Source organism: Lactuca virosa, chromosome 4 (assembly GCF_052849685.1).
Source record: "Lactuca virosa cultivar CGN04683 chromosome 4, Lactuca_virosa_CGN04683_v6, whole genome shotgun sequence".
Classification (NCBI taxonomy): domain Eukaryota; kingdom Viridiplantae; phylum Streptophyta; class Magnoliopsida; order Asterales; family Asteraceae; genus Lactuca; species Lactuca virosa.
The window spans coordinates 167,816,555-167,832,166 of NC_136429.1; the positions used below are offsets into that span (position 1 = coordinate 167,816,555).

The window sequence follows — 15,612 nt, forward strand, 5'->3', positions numbered from 1 at the left end:
AATGGATAAAAGGTCATATTTGTCATGTAATAATGAAATTCGGAGGGGTTTTCTTTTTCATTCTTTGATGAATCAAATGTAATAATATATTTTAATTGTAAGTTACTTTTTATTCATAAAATTTTAACTTTTCAATAATGATACCGTTTTTAAGATTTTCAATTTCAAATAAATTATTGTCTTCATTTTTCATGGATATCTAGCAATATTTTTGTATTGTAATTTTGGGAGTTGATTGATATTTTACTAAAAAAATATCATTTGTCTTTATGTGGGTTTCTAATATCGTAGATTTATTCTACTATTTTCTTAACTAAACGAAACATAACAATAAAATATTTATTATTATTATTTTATGGATGTGATTCAATTTCATCATACCAAACATGCCACAATTTAGTCACAAAATGGTAAGCTCTCTTATTAAGGGTTAGACCGTACGGGATGCGAGTTCTGGCAGATGGCCGGTGGTGCTACCGGTACCTCAAAGGTGCGAACCTGTTGAGATATTGATACCTTGCAAATGGTGTTAGGGTAGTTCCTAAACCCGTTGTGTTCTTACAACTCAAATCTATATCACAAATCACTCTGCTTTATTCACTAAGGGCAAAGCCCTTTATATAGGCTCCAAAGAGCCGTTTACACACGAGATCTTTACATTATTGCAATCGTTTGATTGCAATAAGACAAACTACTTTATATAAGACTTTATGTCACATATATAATAATACTACACACTTATAAATGTTACCGACACTTTTACATAATGACAAATTACATATAATCGTTATAAATGTGTATTTTAATTTGGTATCAGAGCATGTTTATAAATGTGTATTTCAATTTGGTATCAGAGCTAAGTAACGTTCTTATTATTCTTATTATTAGTTTGCATATTCAATCTATCGTTAATAAGAATATATGCAGCATCATAAACATAATAATAAATAACCATTGTTTCTAAATATTCATATTTAAAAAAGTTATCAACAATTAAAATATTTATCGTAAGAAGACTTAATACCATAAATATGTCTCAAGATATTTTCAATTGTTAGATTACTTTTATTTCTTAATGATAGTATCCATTATGTAAAAGTGTCGGTAACATTTATAAGTGTGTAGTATTATTATATATGTGACATAAAGTCTTATATAAAGTAGTTTGTCTTCTTGCAATCAAACGATTGCAATAATGTAAAGATCTCGTGTGTAAACGGCTCTTTGAAGCCTATATAAAGGGCTTTGCCCTTAGTGAATAAAGCAGAGTGATTTGTGATATAGATTTGAGTTGTTCTCAATCTTCTTCTGTTGAAATAAATTTTCTATTTCTGAATAGCAGAACTCTATCCAAACATATCCAATATAATCATATCATACTCAAACAATCCATCATTACTTTACATAAGACTTTATGTCACATATATAATAATATTACACACTTATAAATGTTACCGACACTTTTACATAATGACAAATTACATATAATCGTTATTTTCAATAATGTATGTCTTTGATATCTTCTCCCCCCCCCCCCTTTTTTTCTCTTTTTTTTTTTTTTTTTTTTGTTATGTTGATGGGTGATTGGTCAACAATTAAAAAAAAATAACAATATAAATAACCATCTTTAACTTCAAAAACAATCACACCTTCAATTTCATTCAAATTTTCTTCAATTATATTTATTTTCTCTCTACAATCCGAATAATCAAAGATTTGTTTAGGTGTATTGTTGGCGCCCTGAAGATGAATTGTCCTTTTTTTCAAACATGGGATACATATCAGAGAAGCAGTACGTTGCAAAAATGCACCTCAACAATACGTCAAATAGCATACAGAAGCAACCCCAATTGTTAGATGTGTATTTGATAATGTCCAAAAGAACTTCACGTGAAAGTCTTCAAAACTTCTGCTAACCTAGACTCGTTAAATGAGTATCTGAATATGTCAGAAAGAACTTCATGTGAAAGTCTTCTAAACTTCTGCTATGATGTTGTCCAACTTTATAAGGTTGGGTATTTGCACCGTCCAACATCCACTAACTTTCAACTTTTGTGTGAAGCCCAGACATGGATTCCCTGAAATGCTTGGTGACATTAACTAGAATTATCCAACAATACATGAGGGGTGATCATGATTATGATTATCCAACGATGATACTAGAAATAATAGCATCACAAGATTTATGGTTTTAACATGCATTCTATGTGTAGCCGGTTTGAACAATGATTTGAAGATCCTCTTCCAATCACCATTGTTTGACGATAAATATTATGGAACAACACTCAAGTGTTCATTAACCTAAACAACGAACATTACAAGCATGTTACTTATCCCGTGAAAGAAATATATCCAGCTTGGGTTGTATTTATGAAGTCATATCCACATCCACTAACCGAAGACAAAAGAAAAGGTTAAATGAATCAGCAAGAAAAGACATAGAACATGCTTTTGGGGTCCTTAAAGGACGTTGGGACATTAAAACGATCAGCACGGAATCCTCCATAATAAATAAAGAACTTTTTGCCACTTGTTAACTTCTTACGCATTTGGACACATGTAATTTTGTGGTTAATTCTTAGAAATTAATTTCCACTTGTCATTTTGTGGTAATTTTTGATTTTTTTCTTAATTAACTATCTAATTTTTAGGTTATAGAAAGTAATTAATGTGTCATTAATTTGTTTCCTTATATTTTCAAATTTTAATATGTTTCCTTCAATATATATTATTTTAAAGTACATTGTCATTTTAGGCAAAATGGTATGTATAAAAAAAAATAATCAAATTTTGTTGCATTTTATTGACAAACTAAAAAAAATGTTACATGGTCAAAATATAACTAATTTTCTGTAATTTGTTTTATTAATATAAATTGAATTATTTATTTATTCATCATTTTGTTTGTATATATATTTTGAAATTTTATTTCAAAAAATACTTAATGTTTACACTTTGATATTTAATGTCTTCTTTAAAAAAAATATTTAAAGTTTATATCTTCAAATATAATTTTTTTTAATCAACCCATGTAGTACACGGGTTTCACACCTAGTACATAATATAATGCTATAATACCGCAAGATGAGAATGTTGCATGATATCTCCAGTGATGATGTTTGTCCAAGGAATGAAGGTCATATCATTCGATTAAGCTTGCTAATTGGGATCTAAGAGGAGCACTTTAAAGATTGTAAGTTGTTTGTCATCCGTGAAGTCAACCGTTCAATGGGGGTCTGTCAATGAATTGGAGCATAGTAGGTTAGACACAATTGATTCGAAGCTATTGTAGCGCTATCTATCTACCCTGATAAGATCAGGGCACATAAAGGCGATTCACATGTGTACAAGATATGTGATAGCAAGAAATAAAGTTGCAAGTGCAATGATAGAAGAAATTGCAAATACTAAAAAATGAGATGGATTATTCTCTATGCTTTGCAAGTGCTTCAAAATTCTTCATAGTACCAAAAAAAGCACATGACAAGAGTTCTTCTCTTGTCACAAACACAGATATGTCGTCATAATGTGTTGCTTACACAAAAGAGTAGTGATGAGGAGGTTTGCAGCTTTGAGCTCAAACAGCCACAAAAAGATCATAAACACTCAACCAAAAAGTTTTAATTTCATAAAGCAAAAAACATCACCTCATAATAATAGAGCATAACAAATCTTTAAAAACAGAAACAGAGTTTTCAGATATCAAAAACTGAATCCTTTCTACCACTCAACTTCACTTAAGCTTGGTTCTTCTTGGTTCTTGGTGCCAACTGAGTCTCAGGCTGCAACATATTCATAGTTAGCAAAAAAAAAAACAAAACAAAAAAAAATGTCCACAATCAAAGATTAGTAAAAAGACCAAACAACCCACCTCCTTTTTAACAGGCTCCTCTTTTTCAGACAAGGTCAATTCAATATGGCAAGGAGAAGACATGTAAGCTGAACAGAAAACACAGGTTTCCATTATCATTCATCACTCGATTAAACCCAAATATTCTAATAAACATATAAAGTGGGTGACTCACGATTGATTCTTCCATGAGCACGGTATGTCCGACGCCTCTGTTTTTGGGCTTGGTTGACCTGGATATGGGAGATGTGAAGAGCATCGACATCCAATCCTTTCACCTAAAACCAGTTTTTAAACAGAATAAAACTTTATAGGTTAGAATTTAAGAAAATATTATGTTAATATGGATGTTGATGAAGCGTTAGTGATTGTTTACCTCTGCATTACTCTCGGCGTTCTTTAGAAGATCGAGAATGAACTTTGCAGATTTAGCAGGCCAACGTCCTTGTCCATTGGAATGACGATTCTTGGCTTGTGCAGTTCGTCCAACTCCACGGCAAAAACGAGTAAATGGAATGGCTTGTTTATGGACCAAAACATCTTCCAAGTATCTCTTCGCCTTCAATAAAGGCAGCTTTCGGATAGCATGTGCTGTTTCACGAGTGTTCTGAAACATTCAGTGAAAAAAAAGCTAATTAGGTTAACAATCCGAACAAGTAGTACGATTACAGTAAAATTTCATTGGTTAAAGTTGAGAAAATAACGTTGTGTTGAGGAATTGAAGGAAATGTTACCTTGAAATGGCACCTGAGATCAGATCCCCTGGCCTTGCAAGCTGATGAATATAATCAACAAAACCACAATCCAATTAGTGTAAGTATAGACACCTAAAATCAAACTTTGAGTTCTAAACATCTATTGAAACTACGAATCTTAAGTAGTAGATAGGTTTTATTTTCCAGAATCAAAACATAACTCAAAGACTTACATTTGGTGGGGTTTTCTGGTTCCTTCGAGTACTTCACCTGAGATCATCGCCGACAATAAGAAATTAGCACATCGATATAGAAAAACTCGATCGTAAGAGATGTGTATACGTTCGCCGGTGCCTGTGAACGCATGGTTTCAGTAAAACAGGCGGCGAAAACTTACCATTGCTGCTGCTGCAGGCGTCGCCGATAAAAATTTAGTGTGTTCTGCGAAGGCCACCCCGAGAAAGAATCAAATGGAGGGTCTAGGGTTTCTAACTATAACGAGTTCTGTGTCTTCCTGATTTGGGTTGGGCCGTATACAATGTGGCCCAATTTGTTTTAATCTTTTCCACCAATATAGGGTCTAGGGTTTCTAACTATATTTTTTTATGTTTTTGTGATAATCTTTTCCACCAATATAGAAGTGCATATGCCATATAGATCGGATGAAAACAGACATGGTCTTTTGAAAATTGTAACAATAAGAATTTATGGCTAAAATTTTTATAACTAAAATTATTAATTTTTAATGTAAAGTTAATGCTTTATTAATAAGGAGTTATTTCATTTCAATATCTCGAAACACGAGCAGGGTACAAGTATATTACACCTGAGTATCCCAAGATGACATTAGGTTCCAGGTATCAAGAGATTATAAATATCATACATACATACTTATAAAGCTAGCATTTTTCTTGAATCTCATGCATTTGAAACCCTTTTTTTAACTTCCTTTCACCACATTCATTTGAAACTCTCATGACTTTTCAATTTCTTTACAATAATATTATAAATAAGTTAAATAATGTTCTATAAACAAGAAAGGGTATTTTATTCAATGTCTTCATCCCACATCGATGGTGAGAGTAACAAGAGAATGTTTCCTCTTCTATAAATAGGAAAGGTTGTGAAATGTTTCAAAGGGACCAAACCATGAGAACTTCCTCATGCCTACCTTTGTAGGATTTTGAAGGTATTATTTGGTGAGATTGTCTATATTGGCAAGTGTCCAGTTAACTTTTAGATTTCTAAAAATGGTTTTGAACCAAATTTTTTCAGGTTTAAACCGTGTTTCAGTTAGAAAAAAAATTATGTAGTTGGGTATATTGAGTTGAACCGGAGCTGGATCAATTTGGACCGATAAAGGAATCATTTTCCTTTCACAACAAACATTTGAAACTCCCATGATTTTTCAAATTATTTCTAATAATATTATAAATAAGTTACATAATTTTATATAAATATAAAAAAGCATCTACCTAAACCTAAAATTATAAATGTTTGAAAAATCACTTTGATTCAAAAGCACGAAATATATATAAACCGGGTTTCACTAGAAAAAAAAATATTCAGTTTGGTATATTTAGTTGTTACGGTCCGAGTTCGATCTATTTGGACCATAAAAGAAGCATTTTCCTTTCACTACATACATTTGAAACTCTCATTATTTTTCAAATTGTTTCCAATGATATTTTAAAAAAGTTACATAATGTTATATAAATATAAAAAAAACATCTACCTAAACATAAAATTATAATTGTTTGAAAATTCGATTTGATCAAAAGCACGAAATATATACGCAGATTATATTTTATAAATGAATTCTTTTTATAATGAACTTTTGAATCTTGAAAATACATATAAACAAATTTTCTATATTAAGTACCTAACTGAATTTATGATTTTAGAATTGAACAAAAAGTTATTCAATAAAAACTTACTTTTTTGGATAGCAACTTACGAGATTATAGAAAAATGGAACTATTGAACAATAAAGAAAGGGTAAACAAGAGAAATGGTGTTTTACTAAATAAGTTGAATAATGTTTTATTAACAAGAAAGCGTGTTTTATTACAATGTCTTCATCCCACATCGATGTTGAGAGTAAACAAGAGAACGTTTCCTCTTCTATAAATAGGAAAGGTTGTGAAATGTTTCAAAGGGATCAAACCATGAGAACTTCCTTATGCCTACCTTTTTAGGATGTTGATGGTATTCTTTGGTGAGATTGTCTTTATTGGCAACTGTCCATTTAAGTTTTAGAATCCCGAAAATGGTTTTGAACAAGATTTTTTTAGGTTCAAACAGAGTTTCGGTTGAAAAACCATTATGTAGTTTGGTATATTGAGTTGAATCGGTCTGAGTTTGATCAATTTGGACCGATAAAGGAAGCATTTTCCTTTCAGCACATACATTTGAAACTCCCATGATTTTTCAAATTGTTTCTAATAATATTATAAATAAGTTACCTAAACATAAAATTATAATTGTTTGAAAAATAAATTTGATTAAAAAACACAAAATATATACAAACCGGGTTTCAATAGAAAAAACATTATGTAGTTTGGTATATTAAGCTGAATCAGTCCGAGTTTGATCAATTTGGACCGATAAATGAAGCATTTTCCTTTCACCACATACATTTGAAACTCTCATGATTATTCAAATTGTTTATAATAATATTATAAGTTACATAATGTTATATAAATATAAAAAAATCTACCTAAACATAAAATTATAATTGTTTGAAAAATCACTTTGATTCAAAAACACGAAGTATATACTCGATTATATTTTATAAATGAATTCATTTTATAATGACATTTTGAATCATGAAAATACATATAAACAAACTTTCTATATTAAGTACCTAACTGAATTTATGATTTTAGGATTTAACAAAAAGTTATTCAATAAAAACTTGATTTTTTATAGCAACTTACGAGATTACTGAAAAATGGAACTATTGAACAATAAATTTTCTGGATAACGTTTTATTTTTATTATTTAATATTTTATTTAACAAAATGAAATTATTGGCAAATAAAAAAATGAGTTTAATAAAATGTCTTCATCCCACATTGATCGTGAGAGTAAACAAGAGAATGTATTCTCCTCTATAAATAGGAAAGGTTGTGAAATATTTTAAAGGGACTAAGCCATGAGATCTTCCTTGCATCTAACTTTGTAGGACGTTGAGTGTATTCTTTGGTGAGATTGTCTTTGTCGACAAGTGACCAATTAAATTTAAGAATTTCGAAAATGATTTTGGACTGTATCTTTTTGATTTGGATCGAGTTTAATAAGGATCTGAGTGTCTTATGGCTGAGTTAGGCAAACTCGCTTCCATTTGAGGCCGAGTTTAAGTAACATGCCGAGTATTTGGTTGTGTTAGCCAAGTTTTACAACCCTGTATGTAATACAATTTAAAGTTTTAACCTTATAAAAGACGTCACTATTATCATATGTTTTACATAATTATGGTAATATTTATGATACAAAACATTTTTTTTACTATTTAAGATAAAAAGTTGTCTCTATTATCATATGTTGTACAAAATGATAAAATTTAAGATAGATAAAAAGATGTCTCTATTATCGTATTTTCTACATAATGATAATATTTAATATAAACGTTTTAATTTAATATGAAATTATTATTTATTAGATAACAATAACGATTTATTTATTTTTAATTTTTTTTTTCTATTTTAATCATATAACTTTGTATATGCAAAACAACTTCAAGTTCCAACCTTATCTCTTATAAATATAGTTCAACATAATAACAATACTAAAAATCATTTTTTATATTTTTTATGAAATTATTATTTAATTGTTAATAACAATGATTTAGTTATTTTTAATATAAAATATTTTTTTATATCCCACGCAACGCGCGGGCATTCGCCTAGTTTTATATGTAGATGGGTGATGAAAAAGCATGTAAGAGGAGACCACTTGAAGGTCTAGTGTTATGGAGGTGCACCACCAAGCCTTAGGGTGGAGAGAGTCTTTCCCTTCCAATCCTATCAATCCACCTCCGCATCAACTTTTTTCTCTTATATCTCTTCCATCTTTTCCAACTCAAAACACATGGAAACTCTTTTTCCCAATCCATTAAACCAACTCAATTTTTAATTTTAAAATAAATACACACTAATTAAAATCATTCAAAACTAATTAATAAAAACATTAAAAACATAGAAAACTAATTCACAAACACAATTTAGTATAAGTTTCAAAGCATGATGTACAAACACACAAACACAATTTAGTATAAGTTTTAAAGCATGATGTACAACCAACTAATTTTGAATGAAATGAAGGGGTTCATAAACTTGTTGAAATGCATTCCAACCCTCAACCCACTTAGTAAATGGATATAGTACATGTTGTAAGTATTTATCCATATATTTTGCACTGTGTCATCAAGATCGTTATCTTTATTTGAAAAAAAAAACACATACGTTGTCAAAAGTCTTGGTCCCGATTCACAATGTATGTATTGTTCCATGCCTTATAAATAGCATAGGTGTACGATGCACATGAGAGGATACACAAACCCTAGTACTCTTACATTGATTCTTAGACACATTCACGTATGAAAGACTAACTTTAGTGTTTTCTCGGGTCTCCAACCGAGATTGTTTCAGGTGATACCGAAGCCAAGGTCAAAGTTACGTTCCAGCTCCATACTTTTTTTTGAACAACTGAATGATTATATATTAACACGTTAACAAAATGCCAACAAAGGGATTACAAATGAATATACATGATAAGGTTTAGAAGCCACTCAACCCAAGTAACATTAAGGTTCCTATTCCTATACACAAAAAAAATGAATGCTCTCCTATCAAATTCTTCAAAGCATCCATTTTCAAACTATGATCATAAAAAATGGTACCATTCTAAAATTCCAAATAACCAACCACATAGTAATTACAATCACCACCAACCCCAGACATCTAGAAATAGACAGATGAATAGTATCAATCCATTACACAACATCAAACACGGCTGTAAAATTCAGAGTATTTAGATCACACCACTTTCTTAAAAAAAACATTTAAAGTTGATGCTAAATCACAAGAAATAAAAATGTGAAGACTCTTCACAACGTAAAAAGCATGATGAGCAAAGAACCAAAGGCTTATCGATACATTTAGCTTCCAAATTAATACAAGATGGGAGTTTATTCAACTGACACATCCAATAAAAAAAATAATCATTTTTCTAGACAAGAACATATTCCATCTAGTAGCAATGTGACCTCCTAGCAACATGTTATCATCAATGATTTTTCTAGCTTCATTAACCAAAAAAGACATCACCTCCAACATTCCAACTTGCGCACAATGGCTTACCACACTAACATCTTCCATTCGATTGTAGCTCTTTATTAGGCTAGAGTGGTATGAAGTCGACAACATTGCTTTGAGGTTGAAACTTCGACTGTGAGTTTCTTTAGGGCTTGAGAGGGAGGGACGAAGACACTTGGCAAGAGCGTTTAGGGCTCAATTATAAAATGTAGCATATATGTTAAAAACAAGTTGGTAATCACACGGTCTATTTTTTGGCCACATCGATAACCAACTTTGCCAACTCACCAAGGTAAACCGGTGAAAGGAAGTAAAAAAAAAAATGGAAACTTAGAGGTTGTTTGATAGTTGACGATTGGGTCGGATCTGACTGAGTTAGAGGTCTGACTGGGTCTGAAGTCTGACTGAATCCATGTTGTTTGATTATGTGTCTGACTAACTGTTCTGAATGATAAAAATGACCATCATACCCTTCGGTTATATTTTGTGCCGAATACAATGTATTTGTTTGGTAAAATATATGAATAAAGTTATTGAATAGTTATAAAAAATAGAAAATGTCATAAAATATCCAAATTAAACATAAATCATTTTAAATTGAAAAAATAAAATAAAAACAACTTCTCTATAATGTTTTTCAAAAATAAACATTTAGCATACATGTCAACAAGATCATACATCTAAGTTGGGAATGACTGTTTCTATGATGCACAAATAAATAAAAATATGATTTATTTCATTCTTAATTTGTAACACCCCAATCCCAAAGTTACAAACTATCCTAGTAACTTCTCGATCAACTGAAAACAAGTTCACATTTTCTATCATGCCAGACCTGTTATTACATAATGTCTTTTTAGGCTCAGGTTCTTGATATTAAGGCAAACAAAACACAGGTAAAAAGAACGAACTAAATTGTCATTATAGTTAGACCTTTACGCTATAATATTAATACCCTTCATGCCGACGATGAGATTGGTCTTCAAACAAAATCAGCTAAACAGGGACAAAAGCTATGATAACAACTTTAATTTGACTATAATACCCTTCAATATGATGATAAATACCCTTCAATCTTGATATCAAGGCAAACAAAACCAGCTAAACAGGGACAAAAGCTATGATAACAACTTTAATATGATAACTTTAATTTGACTATAATACCCTTCAACTATAGTTTACCCACTCCTTTTTTTAACAGGATTTGCACATATAAACCAATCTTCATCACATGCAAAACTTGTCTATCTCTAATTTGATATGGGTAACCTGTAGTTATGAAAACAACTCCACCATGGTATTGCTCAAAATTAACGAGAATTTAAAAAAAAATAAAAATACAAACATTAAATAGTACAAACGGTTTGAACATGTAAAATCAAATTGTTTGAAATTAAAGGTCAAAATAGGTCTCCTTTCAAAAAGTTTCTCCATTGTTTGAAATTTAAAGGTCAAAAAAAACGATTAGACCAAACGAGTAAAAACATGATAATTTTAGGCTAGATAGTGATATTAACCGTATTAAAGAAAGTAAGAGGGTGTTGTTTTGACATGTGTTTCTACATGAATATTGACTATTGTAATTTTAAGTCGAACATAATCAGTTTTCAATGTATATTATTCTGGACCACATAATAAATTTTTAATAATCAATTTACTGGATATTTGGATGTCCCTTTTAACAAGTGATTCCCAGGTGATTAATTGTAACAAAACCGATGTAAAAAGATAGTGTTGGAATGTATTTCTATCCCTGGAACCATTTTACATATCAATTAATAGTCTAAAGATAGAAATTTGTAGTTTATTCGAACCATTATAGTATCATACTTTGATGTTTTTGTAATTAAACATTTTACTTTAAAAATCTACCCAATTATAGCTATGTCATGTCATCCAAATACATAACCATTATCACTGCTATAATAAGAAAAGAAACTAAAAGCACAATGCTTCAATAAGAAATAAAATGAAAGTAAGGCGCTATAAAGAATACTATTAATTTACATTCTCATTTCTTGCATTTAAAACCGTTTTCACACAAACCAACAAACATCTAAAATGTAATAAAGAAACATAAAGAGAGTATTACATTTTCACTTGCTACATACTAAAAACCTAATTTCTTCAATAAGAGATCTACATGTACAACTAACCACTCTAAGCTCAAAGTCATGGAGCTTACTCAACCAGTTGCAGACCTCAACCGCATAATCAGTTCATCCTGCCAATAATTAAAGATTATAAAAAAAACATGTTTTGAATTCAGTAATGCAAAAAGTTACTACTTGCCTTCTTTCCTTTTAGAGAAAGTCCTCTTTCCTTTAAAAGTGCACGGATTCTCTCTACAGTTAAACTTTGAAGATTTTCAGGTAGATGTGAAAGTGATCTTGATCCCTCTATACATCATATCAATATCATGTGCAAAAATCTTTAATTAGATATATGAGTGGGACCCACAAAACAAAATAGTGAGCTCACCTGGCTGGGAACCATGTTGGGCATTGGAAGCACCTCTTTTTGTTGTCGCCCTACAATCCACACCTCTTTCTAAAGCCCTAGATAAAATAAAATAAAAAAAAATAAAAAAAAAACCAAATACAAAATATTCAAAAATTAAAAACAATGAAAGCAGGAATCAAGCTTAAAAAAAAAAGAAGAATTATATACCGCTTTCTTGAGCTTTCTTTTCCACTTGCACCTTTTGCACTTGATTCAGCCTTTTGTTGTTGCTTAAGCAAAAGAGATCTAATAAGTATGTTCATTTGATCGGTATTTATTAGCTGGTTTTCTGGATAAAGAAAAATAAATCTTTGTCAAATTTCCTTAAATGATGACAAATAGAATAATATTCAATAACACCGAGAAGTTGTGCTAATGTCATTTGGACAAATGTCCTTAATCTTATTGTTCAACTCATATCATAATGTTTTTTGTGATAAATGCTATTAGATTTCCCTAAAAAAGAATACACCAACATGATTTCCTTAATGAACCAAATCAAATCAAAAGTCAAAACATGCCATTTTAATAACCATGGTTATTAGGCATGGATCTTAAAGGATATTACAAATCATTATCATTAAAAAGTGGACTACATAAATTACAATTGAGACATGTGATTCGGTATAATTGGTGATATTTAATCATCAATTAATTTACATGTTGTAAGGATAAACTTTTGGAAAATACCTGGAGGTGATGTATCACGATCAGTGATATAGACATGCATTCCACCCTGCATAGAGGCATTAGAATGTTAACATGAACTCATGGAAAAAAAAGGGACAGATGTTGATACTGAAAAATAGCATAATACATTCCATGTTTGGGCATATTCTTAACACCAGATTTTGTAATATCTCTTGATGGATTAGTAATCTTCATGTTTTGGCAATGCAGATCCTGAATCTAATTTTCTTTATCATGTTCATCAAGAAACTGACGCTAGGTTATTAATTGATAGAAATAATCTTGAGTGAGAAGACCAAACAATTTATATAGTTTGTATTTCTTGGAATATGCAAATATGCAATATCACTAGCATATCAAACCCCATGACATGAGAGTATTGTGCGAATTACAATCAGCCAGATATATGCGAATGCAAGAACTTAACAAGCATATGAACTTTAAAAAATTTAAGAACTTGATAAGAAACGTCTAAAGTGTACGGGAAAATGAGTTCACAACTACAATCATAACAGTCGATTCTGATCAGAACAGGAGTTCGTGTGCCCTACAATTATTTATTCTCTTGTAATCGAGTTTAACACTGATGAACAATCAGTGAAATTGCTACAATCAGGAATCACATCAATCATAAACACCAAAACCAACGATTAACAATTAAAAATCCAGGGTTTAGAGAGACTTACCAAATTGGAAGAAACGATAGTGGATGAGAAAAGGCCTTTGGAGGGAAGATCAGCAAGGAGCTTGAATGACCCTTTAGGGTTCTTCGACGGTGTTGCAGAAGCATCCATGGTGCCTAACAAAATCCCTTTTACAAATTTTTTGAAGAAGCAAATATTCTCAAAGGTCGACGGTGGGAAAAGTTTATGGGAGAAAAGGGGAAGTGAAACAAATCCACGTAATTATTGTGATTTGTAAGAGCAAAATACACGTTGTTTATTATTATCCGTGCAAAATGTACAAACAATATTATTTGTCTAGAAAAAAATAATTTTGATATATTTTCGGGCAAATGTCGTAAAAAATTTTAAGTTTATAATTTTTTGTCGGTTTTGTTCAAATTCGTTTTTTAGGTTGATTAATGTCTCGTATTTGCTCTACTTTTTTTGTTTATAACTTTTCACCGGTTTCCCTACTATTACCAAGGTCAGGTGGATGCCACTTACCCTCATTAATCCGATCCGGAAACCAAGAAACCACACCTCTCCATTATAAGCCTTCGTCCCCAAGAGTTAGTCACACACCTTCTCCCTTCTTCAACGGTAAAATGACAACTTCCTCAGCAAGATCTAATTTCAATGGTGGTTCAAGATGGAGGAACAAAAAGATAATTGCATACGGTTGTGGTGATGTTTGTGGTATCTCAATCTCACGAACACCAAATAACCCTGGAAATGTTTTCTGAGGCTTCCCTAATTATCAGGTAAAAACCTAATTATTTTTGTATTTGGGACTGCCTATAGAGTTAACATTTCTCCCATATTTTTTGTTTGTTGTAGGTGGAAGGAGGCAACTGTGATTTTTCGAATGAGTCAATGAAGAAGTAGGTGGGAAAAGGGATATGTGTCACATACAACAGATCAAGACATTGGTATAAGTAATCATAGGGTTGCAATGGCGATGGTAGTAATAGTGGTTACTAAGATGTAATTTACGTGTATTTGTAATATGTTAAGGGTAATGCATGAAGGGTAATGAAGATTTTTTCATGTATTAGCAATGTATTAAGGGTAATCAAGAATTGTTACTTCTTTGTAATGTATTAATGGTAATCAATTCCTATGTATTTGTTGCAATTGTTTGCCCGACAATGTTGTTTACATGTTAATGGTAAGGGTATTAAGGGTAAAGTACATTGCTCAAATGAGAACATTTACAATGAAAGTAGATTTTACAACTAATGTAATGTTATGATAAATTGTAGAAATGAAATAAGGTTATGTAATTACTGCACAAATGAAAGTACATTTTGCTCTAATGGTAACATTCACAATGAAAGTATATTACAGAAATGGAATTTAAGGTTATGCAATTACTACTCTAATGAAAGTATTATGCTCAAATGGTAACATTCATAATGAAAATTTAACACCTAGAATTCAGGTATTCATTTAACCCTTGAGTTATGTTAAATTTGCAAGTATAGTCCCCAGTGGCAAATTGGTAAATCTGAAGTTCTCTGGAGTATGCGGGGGCGTACACCCTCGTACGCAGGGCGTACTCCGGACGCCTTAGAACGTTGCGCGTATGCAGGTACGCAGGGCGTACGCAGCCAAGGTCCAAACCCTACATTTTAGGGTTTGGACCCTATTTAAACTCATTTATGGCCTCATCCACCTTCTTATCCTCAGCTTCCCTCCTCATTTCGAAACCCTAAAGAGTGTTTGTGCACTGTGAAGCTTGTTGAGACATTTTTGGTGTCATTTGGAGTAGAAGGAAGAGCATTGAAGTGGTGGTGCTTCACTCAAGGCTTTGGATCCAACATCTTGTCCCCCTTGTGCACCTTGTGGAAGTAAAAAGTTTCAAACTTGATGTAGAAATCTCATGGATCTAG

The 15,612-nt window shown here is 31.3% G+C and overlaps 2 protein-coding genes across 2 annotated transcripts; both read right to left on the bottom strand.

Moving 5' to 3' along the window:
* Positions 1–3,606: 3,606 nt before the first annotated feature.
* On the bottom strand, positions 3,607–5,058 carry LOC145107700 (large ribosomal subunit protein uL22y-like). Its single transcript, XM_079044641.1, has 7 exons — positions 4,943–5,058; positions 4,779–4,815; positions 4,585–4,625; positions 4,227–4,457; positions 4,026–4,128; positions 3,872–3,939; positions 3,607–3,782 (listed from the first exon to the last, which is right to left on the bottom strand). Exons 1-7 carry the CDS (start codon positions 4,943–4,945, stop codon positions 3,738–3,740), a joined length of 528 nt encoding a protein of 175 aa, XP_078900767.1. The 5' UTR covers positions 4,946–5,058; the 3' UTR covers positions 3,607–3,737.
* Positions 5,059–11,856: 6,798 nt separating this feature from the next.
* LOC145168601 (protein LOWER TEMPERATURE 1-like) lies at positions 11,857–13,956 on the bottom strand. The gene is made up of 6 exons (XM_079087377.1): positions 13,742–13,956; positions 13,056–13,101; positions 12,534–12,654; positions 12,345–12,421; positions 12,156–12,262; positions 11,857–12,087 (listed from the first exon to the last, which is right to left on the bottom strand). Exons 1-6 carry the CDS (start codon positions 13,847–13,849, stop codon positions 12,049–12,051), a joined length of 498 nt encoding a protein of 165 aa, XP_078943503.1. The 5' UTR covers positions 13,850–13,956; the 3' UTR covers positions 11,857–12,048.
* Positions 13,957–15,612: the final 1,656 nt, after the last annotated feature.